The 12,007-nt window shown below is 41.9% G+C and overlaps 1 protein-coding gene across 4 annotated transcripts in view; it reads left to right on the top strand.

The window, feature by feature from the left end:
- The window catches only part of myrip (myosin VIIA and Rab interacting protein), a 41,709-nt gene that overhangs the window by 23,358 nt on the left and 6,344 nt on the right, over positions 1–12,007 (top strand). For 2 of the 4 annotated variants that reach the window (XM_026361444.1, XM_026361445.1), the window contains exons 1-9: positions 2,431–2,494; positions 4,031–4,128; positions 4,398–4,478; positions 5,201–5,362; positions 7,148–7,316; positions 7,551–8,077; positions 8,511–8,660; positions 8,930–9,655; positions 10,215–10,277. In XM_026361444.1, the coding sequence (XP_026217229.1) occupies positions 4,039–4,128; positions 4,398–4,478; positions 5,201–5,362; positions 7,148–7,316; positions 7,551–8,077; positions 8,511–8,660; positions 8,930–9,655; positions 10,215–10,277 (1,968 nt within the window). In that variant the 5' untranslated portion in view covers positions 2,431–2,494; positions 4,031–4,038. Of the gene's footprint in view, positions 1–2,413; positions 2,495–4,030; positions 4,129–4,397; positions 4,479–5,200; positions 5,363–7,147; positions 7,317–7,550; positions 8,078–8,510; positions 8,661–8,929; positions 9,656–10,214; positions 10,278–12,007 lie in introns of those variants that run through there. The other 2 variants (XM_026361443.1, XM_026361447.1) reach the window with 2 other exon arrangements.

Here is a 12,007-nt window from a genome sequence, read left to right on the forward strand (position 1 = left end):
CACCTGACTGCAGGTCCCATGTGCTCATAAGAGCTTTTCTGCATCCTTCAGCTCGTTGCTTTAGTTTCACAGCCTGAAAGATATGTCTCACTGCTGTCATCGAGCTTGTTTTGAGATGAACCAAGCTGCTGTTTTTAACAAAAAAAGTGCACAAAACCCAGTAGATTCTACATGCCCTGCACCAAATAGAAAAAAAAACAAGTCACTAGTGGTGCCTGATATTTTCCTCAGGAGTGGGTGAAGAACAAATCATAGCTAAGAGAGTGGAAGGCAATGAGCACTAGAATTACGTGAACTGTGCTGGCTTACAGGTGGTCAGAGGCATACAGTATGAGATGCTACAGGCTGCATCCGTATGACTGACAGGTGGTCAAGTCTTGATGATGCTGAATATTTGTGTCTCAGCTTCCCTGTGCGAGTGTGTGTGTGTGTGTGTGTGTGTGTGTGTGTGCGCTGAATAACCTGCCCCCCCCCCCCCCCCCCGACTGATCCTTGCGAGGCAGCTCACTTTCTCCGACAGCACACCCTTTGTGTCTACATTGTCCTGAGCTGCTACAGGTAATTTCCTCACCTATTGTCTCCCTCAACATGGTTGGAAACTATAATTCAGCTCTAACCAAGCGAGAACAGTACAGCTCCACTGAATGTCGGAGTGAGACGACCCTAGGAGTGAAGCGTATAATGGTTTAGGGGCTTGTAACACCATGAGGCAACTGGGATGACTGGGGCTGTGAATGGAGATATGCAGGAAAGCATGAAATTCAATACACATTTCTCAAAGTGATTATCCACCTCACCTACCTTCTGATGGATGCTAGGCTGCTGTTATTGCAGCTGTTGCTTCTAGTTATATAGGTAGAAAAGCATAACATATTGTCTGAGTTCAGCATGTCACTGCATGTCAAAGTAAAGTAATGTATGAGTTTGTGGTTGTTGGCTTACAAGCTTTGCACTAAAATGTTGCTAAAACAACCATTCATCTCGCAGTAAAACTGAAATAGTACAACATATCTGACAGCTGGCTGTGTTACTGCTGATGGCAAGGGAAAAAAGAAGAAATGCGTTTGTTTTTGTTTGCTTAGCTTCATACTTTCATGGTTTGGACCATTTCTGAAATGACTTATTGCTGTTATTTGCAAAATATATGTATGTGGGAGATACCAGGTCTGCTTCCAGTGCCAACACCGTCATGTGGAAGAGTGATGTCTTTGCAATGGTGGGCCATTTTCTTGGTGGGGTCCAGAACCCACGGGAGCATGCAACTGTCTCTGTGCAGCCAGAGTCACCTGTCCGAATCGCCTGTCCAGCAGGAGCAGCAACGGGACACTTTTGACTAGATTTATGGCAGAAGCATCAGGACAGGAACCATGGAGTTTGGTTGGGCTTGTGTTTTGTCAGCAGTAAGAACTGAAGCCTTGGAGCAAGTCCTAGGTTTGGTTTTGGTTTGGCCCCATTTAGAGGATGGAAATGGAACTGGACCCAGTGCACTCTTGTGTTTAGTCTGGATCCATTATGGAGAAAGAGTATGCACTATGGTCACGGGGTTGAGATGGAAATGTACCTGGAGCGTGGTCGGTCAATGGACTTAACATCCCTTTTCCCCTCTTTCATATTCAACCTTGGTGGTCTGGCAGATCCCTCTCCTGTGTCCTTTCACAGCTTGTCTTAACAAGCTGGCCAAGTATACTCCTCGTTTTTACAGCTGGACTGATGAAGAGGCCACAATCAATTGGAGCCACAGGAGAGATATCTAACAGGAGTTAATGGGCCACTGAGGGAATATGTGGTTTTGAAGGCGGGCATGTTGCAACCACTACACCCTGTTTGGGTTTTCGCTGGTTACTCTCTCCACCCCTGCTCTGAAAGTAGACCCGTCTTAGAATTATATAACAAAATTTCAATGTTGCTTTGTGAGTTTAAAATGAAAGTTACTTGGACAAATACGGCACTAATTCGCAAGAGCCGTGATCTGAATTATAAAGAAAACACACAAAAAAACACACACACTATGTGGTGATGCTTATCTGCTCTGAGGGAAAAATGCCTGTTTGAAGAGCCAGTGTGATTTGTTTGAGAGGCAAATGGAATTATCAGATGAATTCGTGAATTGTCATTTTCTGTCATTTTCTCTGTTTGTTTTTTGTTTTCTTTTCATGCACAGTAGGGTAAGGCACCAAGTCACACTAACAAAGCAAAACAAGTGTCAAAATGACAAAATGGAGTTGGGAATACAGTTGACAGGAACACAAAAAGGGATTCTGTGGTATTGTGTGCAGAGTATAACCAACTTTGAATGTGGCAAGAGAGTAAAAAAAAAAAAGTATACTGCTGCATTATTATGTGATATGATATGCAGAATATTTGCATGTCTGCCGTTTTTATCTATTTATTAATTTGTGTTTCTCTTTAATAGAAAGCAGTATTCACGAGGGAAGCAACGACAACGATGGCAGCTTCTGTGGCAGTGACTCCGTCTTCTACAAACAGAGTGAAGGTGAGAGATGTGGTGATGAACGGGCAGCGATTTAAGGCAGTTCAGCTGGGTAATTCCTGCCACAATTATAATTGACATTATCTTTTCCATTTGACGGCACTTTCTTGCCTGTGGCGTTAGCCATATTGATTTTTTTCCCCATTTGTCCATTTTTTCCATTTTCTTAAAAGGTTGAGCTCTGATGTTTATTGCCCAGTAATGGTTGCCTTAACAAGTAGAGACCATTCTGTAAAGGCCATGTGTGCAGGGTGGAATCAGTGCAACACAACACCAAAATTAATTGCTCCACACAGACATTCCTCCTTTAAACGCTACAATGCACACAAATTAACATGTACACACATACACACAAAACATAAATCCCACCGGATACACGCGGTGTAAAAGCACTGACAGGCTGCCTTCTTGTACAGGTGCACACACAAACGCGCACAAAAAATTGTAGCCACCCACACGCCACTGACAGCACTTTGAATTGTTCCATTTTCACATGCACCTTCATATGCAAGTAACTACACAAACAACAGAATAGCCTCATATAACGACAAATCTAATTTCATCTGTTTGCCTGTAATTATGAGTTGTTTATGCACTGATCAAAATCAACCACTTAGATAATAGCAGCTCTTGAGAAGCCCACAAACAAACATTTACTACGTGTTGGTTGGACCTGTTTTGTTTTTTTGTGTTTTTTCCAACTGCTGAGTTTAAATGGACCACACCTGCAGCATGTTCCTTTGGTTAATGGGTTAGTTAGAAAAAAATTATTTCACTTGAAGAGGAGGTCCAAGTTAAGTGCTGGCTAATGTGCACCCATTAGACGGGTGATTAGACAAACCTGCATCGGACTCAGTAAACTATTCCTACAGTGGTACGAGTCTGTCTTCCCTATTCCACCACTCTCCCTTTTCCTTGAAATCCCTTTGCTCGTGACATGCTATCATTAGATAGCATGTCTTTGCACATCACACAGAAAGGCTGTGTTGAGTAATTTGAGCCAGTCAGAGCTAAAACAAGCTGGCAATGTCACAATTCCTGTCATTTAGTTTGATCGACTGTAGTTCTAGGCTGCAGCATTCTTAGTATTTCATTTGATTTATGTATTTTCATTTTAAGTACCTTGATGCATCCATGAGCTGGTTAAATCAGTGTGCCAAATTCCAGTCGGAAGTCAAAAGTGAGGGAAACACAGATATCTATACCACATGTCAAGGCAATCCATAACTGACAGTAGATGTGCTATTTCACTCAAAATGACAAATGTCAGATTCTTGGTGGTTCTATAGAAAAAGTTATTAGGAATCACACAAGGCATCTTTAGGGACACTATGAATGTCTGCACAAAAATCCACAGCAATTCATCCAGTATTTTTTAAGACAGAGTCCCCAGAGCTTTGCCCCCAGCTCTAGGAGACTGACAGTGTGAAGTAATCAAACTGAGCAGAGGAAGGTACAGTATGTGTGTTAGGGGAGTTTGTACATGTCTCACAGATGGTGCAGTAAATGTATGTTCCATGTCTATGTATGTGATGTCAGGACACAGTATGGCAGAGACGCTCACAGTCGCCCTGCGTGTTGCTGAGGAGGCTATAGAGGAGGCCATCACTAAAGCAGAGGAGTTCAGTGACAGCTTGGTGAGACGTCCCTCTCGTCTACTTCTTCTCTCCTCTTCCCCCTTCATCGCTTGTCTTCTACAGTATTTCGTATGTCCTCCCTGCCCTTCACTCTTCTCTTCCCTATTCGCTCTTCCTATGTCACAGCCTTTTACTTCTCCTCTCCTCTCGCCTCCCTCTTGGTGTCAGCATCAGTAGACACAGTATAATGTATGTTAACCTGTGTGTGTGTGTGTGTGTGTGTGTGTGTGTGTGTGTGTGTGTGTGTGTGTGTGTGTGTGCGCGTGCAGGAGAAGCAGAATGAGGCTCGGTATCTGCGGGACCACAAAGAAGAACTCATAGAAGAACTTGCCACAACAATTGTACAAAAAGTAGGTTGAGGAAGAAAGCACTGTATTTTTTGTTTTTGCAGTTAACTCTTCTCCCTGTATAAGAAAGGATTAAGTGTAGTGAACTATATTTAAATGTAAATACACGCTGGAAAATTAAAATTTAAATGCATAAGACTGGTTCCCACCTCGCTTTGACAGTTTGATTGACATATCAGTAGGAGGATATCACGTTGAAGAAAAGCATTTGCATTGGTTTTACATTTTGGTTGCAGAACACAGAACATTCAAGTTCTTTTTGAATTCAGGATAACAGCATTATTTGAGAAAAGGAAATTGTTTAAAAAAAGATATCAATTCACCAGAATCTAGATTATAATATTTGACCACTCTATTAAAATTCAAATTAGACCTTTTAATCATATCTTCTACTTCGCAGACGACCAGACACATAGCAAGTAGACACAAAGTTTGCAGCCGTTTGAGCTTTAATTAACGTTTGTTGGCCACTGAGTCTTAAATTAAAAATGTGTTTTTTTGTTGTTGTTTTTATTTATCTCCACTTTAAGGTTGTTGACGCATGAAAATGGAAAGTGGATTAGTGGTTTTAGAGTTTCATTATAACAACTAATTCATGGCTAAAATGCTGTGACGGGGTGGTATTTTCAGCTTCCAATTTGCATTTATTATTTGAATAAAGCTTGTTATGAGCTTACATACCTCACAGCATCTCTTCTCTTCTCCCTCCTGTTTTTGTGTCTCAGATAATCCAGAGGAGGAAGCGTTCAGAGATGCAAACTGAGTATGACTTTGTCTGGCCTCAGCCGCAGTCCCTGATCCAGCCCAGTGACCTGCCCTCTCCATCTCAACCTCACTCTTCTTCACAAGGACCACAGGACCCCCTCAAGTCCACCTACACCCTTTTGGTGAGACAGTCTACCATTTTCACTGAAGCAGAAACCGTGGGTGTAAAGTGCTGAGTCTTGACCAAAGCATTTGATCCTTATCATGCACCATGTGTTTACAGAACAGTGGTTTGGGTTTTTTCCCGTGTACAAGCTGGACATTCCTCACATCATTTCACAGCACATATAGTACAAAGTTCCTCTGTCTGTATTTTGGTATGTGCTCCGGGTGGACCGGCCATTGTCTCAGTGTGTTTGCCAGGTTTGGAAAACACAGGAATGTTGCAACTTTAACTCAGTAACACCAGTCACATTTGTGTTGTCTACGTGGTCCCATTTGGTTCTTTTTTTTTTTTTTTCATTTTGGTGTCTTCTGTGGTTTGTGTTGTTATTGTAATGAAAGCTAATGATCACAAGTGGGATTCACTTGAAATTAATACATAGCTGTAATACATCCAGAATTAAGATATCCTCATATCTGTCAGCACGATTTGTATTTTAATTGTGTTACAAAGCCAGATGCAGATTAAAATTATAAAAATTAATTCAGAATATTGTTTGGACTTGGCAGAGATAGAGAGGAGAGGAGGAGGAAATAGACTGTGACACTGTATAATAGGACCAAAAGTGTGTGGCTAATGATGAAGAATTGGCATAAGCAAATCATGAAAAGTGGTGTAGTTATTTGAACTAACTATGAATTGATTCTCATTAATTACTTGAAGAGAAGAAAAGCCAAAAGACGACAGTCTGCATTTCAGCGATGGCTAAACGAGCCAGTTCTTACGGAAGCACAAATAACATGGCAGCTACACAAAGATTTAACAGACACATAGACAGAGACAGAGTTTATAGTACACAGAGAAACCCTTATAGATGAATCAGCAGTACACAAACACACACACACACACACACAGAGCGAGACCAACGCACACACCTGGCGGTGGTTCACACTATTAGTCAGCAGGGACTCGTGGAGATTTGTCATAGTCCCGTGTTTGAAGGAAACATCAAACCTGCACTCCCCGGGCATCTCCACCGCGTTTCCTACTGTTTTACTTAGCTAAGATCAAAGTCCTGTGAAATACGAAGGGATCCTCCTCTACTGCTCAGCCCACCGTGGGACAGGCCCCGTTTATCAGTGCTGTGTAAACACACTCAATTAGACACAAAGCTTACACACTCACATCAGTACTGCTTTAACATTTTTTCTTTCAGTTGTACAGTAAGAATTGCTGCTTTTTTTTCCCATCTAGACAGTTCAGTCTGTAGCTGAACACACATGTACAGATGATGTTAAGTCAAAACTTTCTTTAGATACACTGATTGTTCACCATAGGAACTTTGGGCCTTTTAAATCCCTCCATATTGTCCCTCTTCTTCTCAGTTGAGCAGCTTTTAAATCTACACTTAGAACATTGACTGTATAATAGGAAACCACCCTCATCTAACCAGAATCTTAGGCCTAAATAGACTCTTGTCATTCGGCAGACAAGACAAGAACTTTCTGTGCCGTTTGTGGTACTGGTAGAGCAGCCTGGCTGGCTAGTTATTTAGTGGTCTTTTAGCGCTACCTGCTGATAAGACGTGTGTATTACAGCCAGAATTTGAACAGCTCCGACTTCTGACTACTGACTACGGTGTTTCGAGCTTCTTTGTCTGAAAGTCTGACTGAAGAGCCAGAATTAAAATAAGAAGTGATGAGTTATGTAAGGTATCAAATATCTTTCTCTCTAATGTGTTAGACTACTCTCAGACTGTGATTTGTGTGTGTGTGTGTGTGTGTGTGTGTGTGTGCGCTTGCAGCGATCACAGTCAGCGTTCTCCCTCACTAGTGACGACTCCCCAGAGAAGGGTCCAGAGGAGGAAGGTGCCGGAGCTAGCAGTGGCTTGCAGGAGTACGCTTCACTGAAGAGGGAGGCCAAGGCTGCGTCACTACCGAGCTGGAAGAGTGTGGATCGACTGGACAACTCCAGTAAATGTTCCATTCATATACAAAGACAGAGCTCTTCCTTCTTCTTAACATTTTGGATAAACTTAAGAATTTACCACTAATATTTTCCTCGTCATCAATGATAAGGACAAAATATTTTAGATACAGTATAAATCTTAGATGCATGTTTTTAGATTTTCAAACTTTTCACCATCTGAGAGTTAAAGAAGTATGCAACACAAAAAGTCTTGCTCTTTTTGCTTGTTTTTCATCCAGGTGCATCCTCAGTTCTCCAGAGTCCAGACGGTAACTGGATCGCCCTGCACAGCTCTCAGCTGTCTCGGCCCAGCCTGCTGACCAAGAGGAAAAGCCTGGTGTTCAGCGTGTTGGAAAAGGAGTCAGGAGTTGTCTCAGCGTACGACGAGATGGGATCTGACTCTGAGGAGGACGATGAAGGCGGCTGGGGTGGAGCATTGCGGCAGTTCCGCCGCAAACTGTCAGATGAGACTTACTATACGGACTCACAGCACGACCCAGAGTGGACGTACACCCAGCATCTTCCTGTAACCTCACCATCCTCTGGACAGTACACCAACACAGAGACTCTCAACTCAGACTCTGAGGCCTCGTCTGTGCTGTCTGCCTGTCCTCGTAAACCTCCTCAAAATCTATTGAGAAAGAAAGGAGCACCTGACACACACTTGCATCCTCAACACCAGCCCCTGTACCACCAACACCTTCACCAGAACTTCTCTCCATATCCACTCCACTCTGAGGCTTTGGATGTCAACTTTAACCCCAAGGTGATTAAATTGTCTGAATTATCTGTACAATCTGTACAAAAAAGTCTGATAGAAATATTTACTTTCTAATACTTATATAGTGTAGTACAGTCATCCATTTTATACCACAGTTAGTAGCTAAGGTAAATTAATACTTTACAATAAGGTAAAGTACTCATTCTGGGGAAAAACTGGCAATGTGACATTTTATGATGTTACATTGTTAGATTATTATTACAGATGTGCAGGTAGTTTAACCTAGTGGTTCAGTCAGATTTGCCCTTTGTAACATAACTGTTAGCAATTGTTAAACTGTAATGGGGAAGGGAAGTAGAAACAATGGTTTGGATCAGATGTATAAAATGCTGGAACATTAAATTACACAAGTAAAACACTCTGTGCGTAAGTACGCTAATTGAGTAAATGTACTTACATGTACCATCATTCTTACTAGGTGATGGGAGACAGCAGCGAGGCTGAGGAGAGACAGAGTGACCCTGTCAGAAGATCACGGCGACGCAGGAAAAGCAAGAGAGAGTCAGCAGCCGAGCAGTGCAGGCCTGAAGACCAGAGCTGTCCACAGACCATTTATCCCTTAGTACAGGTACATTACCACGCATATGAAATGAAATTCCCTCTGTGCCTGTGAAAACATCTTTTTTAATGGCTGTAAAATATCGTTTTCACCACTGGGAGGCAGCAGATGACATTTGTTTATTTGATAGGACAGTTCAGGTTCCATATTACTGCACCTTCAGCAAGTCTGTAGTCTAATGTCAGGTTTCTGTTACCTTCCATTATAGGGTGTTATAGCTATTCTATGATTATTTAGCTTTACTTGTATCTGCTACTGTGCCTCTCTCACCATTCAAGGAGAACAGTGGTATCCTACTCAACGTCCTTAGGAAGAGGGGTTTGTCGGAGGAACAGCCGGTATCTGACACTTTGCCCGGGGGCACAGCTGCACTAGACACCTTCAGATTAGATGCCATGGCACTGGAGCCAGAAGACTTGGACACAGAAACCCCAAATTCAGCAGCACTGCGGCCCTCTCAGCCCTTTACTCTTTCTTTGGAAAGCCAGCATTTGCCCGGCAGCTCAGGGCCCGGAGACTCTCTGGAAGAGGAACTACAACCCAGACTCAGCCAGCTGGTCAACTGTGCCAACAGCAAAGACAGCAGCTTGTCAGAAGACGAGTGTACAAAGTGGGCTGCAGACAAAGAAACTGACAGACAGAGAGAGAAGCTGAGACCAAAAGAAACAGACAGAGAAAGGCAGCGGGTAAGTGAAACAGGGGAACAGCTGAATGGACAGGAGGTGAAAAGAGGCGAGAGGCTAATAAAAAGTTCTTCAGTGAGAGAAGAAGGAAGAGTTAGAGAGAAGAGGTCAGAGAAAGGAGTGGAAAGTTTGGAAGAGAAGGTAGAAAACCAGGAAAAAAGGAGAGGAGACAAAAGAAAGCCGAGCAGGCAAAGTAAGAAACAACATAAAAGAGAAGTGGAGAAGGAAGTGGGACACAAGGCAGTCTCCAGGAGCGGATCCAGTGCAAGTTCACCTGCTATTACACCTTCATCCCAGGAGGGGGTGCTATCAGACAACCAGGTAAGACATTGTAAATGTATCTGATTAACCTGAATGTGTGCTTCATGCTCCTCTTTATTAGTAACTTATTTTACATTCACTAACAAAGCCTGTTCTGCTGCCAACAAAGCGTGTACATTTAATCTCTTCGTTCAGCTTAGGAGCTCTCTCAGACACTACTACAGCAGGTTTTTTTTTTTTATAGACTTGAAGAGAGAAAACTGTTTGTGCCATTTACAAGCACCCAAAGTGGGAAGTTAGGACAAATCATCATCTGAATACAGATGATGATTTGTAACCATTCAGTAGCTCATGCTTTGCTTTCGTGTTTACGCTGCTCGGGCTGTAATGTCGGTCTGCTCTTGGATGCACTTCTTTTTCTTTCTTCTTCTTTTTTTATTATCCTCTTCATCTTCTCACCTTCCTCTCATAACCATGTATTTGCGTGACGATCACTGTTGTCCTTCTCCGTCCCTCATCCATGTTTTCCCTTCTTTCTCTGTGCCACCCCCTTTTTTTTTTCTTGGTTTGTGTGTTTCTGTGTCGTGTGTGTGTGTGTGTGTGCGCATGTGTGTGTCAGGAAGGACAGAGTGACTTGGAGCAACAGCAGAGGCTACAGTTGCTCTCCTCTTTCTTACAGCAGGTGAGATATCGCTTAGAAAGCAAAGGCGTCCTGTGTTATCAGCTCCAGGACACGTATATTCACACCTTTATGCATGCACACATAAAACATACATACATACTTTGACAACACAGTCATGTGTCCATGTGTTTGAAACTGGCTTTATTGTTACTTGTGTTACTTGAATGTTAGAGCGGCATCTTAAAGCTCCAGTTTGATCGACGTCTGCTGCGGAAATTTCCAGCTACGTGTTATTTCCAGTATAAAATCTATGACCCCGTATATGTAGATGGTACAGCAGTGTTGCAGGATTTGTGTTTTCACATAATAAATCCACTCCATTCATGAATGTACGGTCGAGGCTAAACCCACACAAAGTCACCTACGTGACTTAAAACGTAAAACACACACACACACACACACAAACACTTGAATGCGCACTGATGAGCTCACAGCATTTACTAGTTGTACACTTGAGGTGTGTGGGTCGATGCTGGGTCTTTAAGCAGACTCATTATCAGGGATGCTATGAGTAATCATCTCTTACAAGGTGTATGACATGTGTATCAATGTGATCTATTTCTGTTGGTTTTCACAACTCCCTTTGAAACCCCAAAGGACAGCTCAGTTGTAGATCAATAGAGAACATGTGACAAGGGGTGCTTGTGGCTTTTTAGTCCTTATTTTGTGTTTACTTATGATTTGCACCAATTATTTATTTAAACATGTCGAGATTATAAAATGTAAATTAAAATACATTCTAAACAAAAAAACCCTGAAAGCTGTTTACCACTCGTATTTTCATTTACACAGTTTCAGACCACAGGAACTTCACAGGTATATGACCAGAAATCACTACATTTCTAAATATCTAACAGTGTATTGAATAATCTGCAGGTTTTGTTTTTTTCACTTATCGTTCACGTTGTGCTTTTCTAATATACATTTCATACATCAGGCATTTGTAGAAGAAACGTGTTGGTTGATGGTACAAAGGTTTTTTTTCCGTTCTGATGATGCGATCTGGTTCTCGTAATACAGGAGTTGTACCATCAGAACTGAAAAACCATTTATACTTTCAGTCAAGACCGAGGCGAGTTACAAATCTGTGAAGTCGCCCTTTACACACTGTACTTTAGCAGGCTACAACACTGATATATAATATAACATGTAGCAACAATTAGCACCAAACTCAGTAATTCAGTCTGGAACATGTGACATGCTCCAGAAAACACATTTTTATCATTTACTCTTTTGACATGTCTGTGCAAAGGAGCCTCGTATCTTTTAATCCGTCTATGGCTGCAGCCTACTTGGAGCCAATTTTTATATTAGAATATTTAAACACATTGAATACACATAATAATACACATAATAACTGATAATAACAGATAACTTCGGAAATTATTATTATTATTTCAGAGAACAAGGGTTTTGAGTGTCATTTTATTCTTGTTTTACAAATGAACCCCTCTTTGTTTAAATCTGTGATCCAGTGTTTTTAGAAAAGTTTATCTATCAGCCCCACAAGTACTGGGCTGTGTATGGGTGTCTATTTGATCTACATGGTAATGGCCTGGTTCTTTGTTGATGAGAACTCTTAACAGACAGAGAACATCCATATTTCCATCGATCGGCCTAAGTCAATATCCCATAACATACGGCTCTTTCTAAGATCACTAAATGGTGTTTAAAACAAGATAAGAGGTCCTGTTTTCTCTCACCCATTACCTTATATTTACCAAAGCACT

This window comes from Anabas testudineus, chromosome 2 (assembly GCF_900324465.2).
Source record: "Anabas testudineus chromosome 2, fAnaTes1.2, whole genome shotgun sequence".
Lineage (NCBI taxonomy): Eukaryota > Metazoa > Chordata > Actinopteri > Anabantiformes > Anabantidae > Anabas > Anabas testudineus.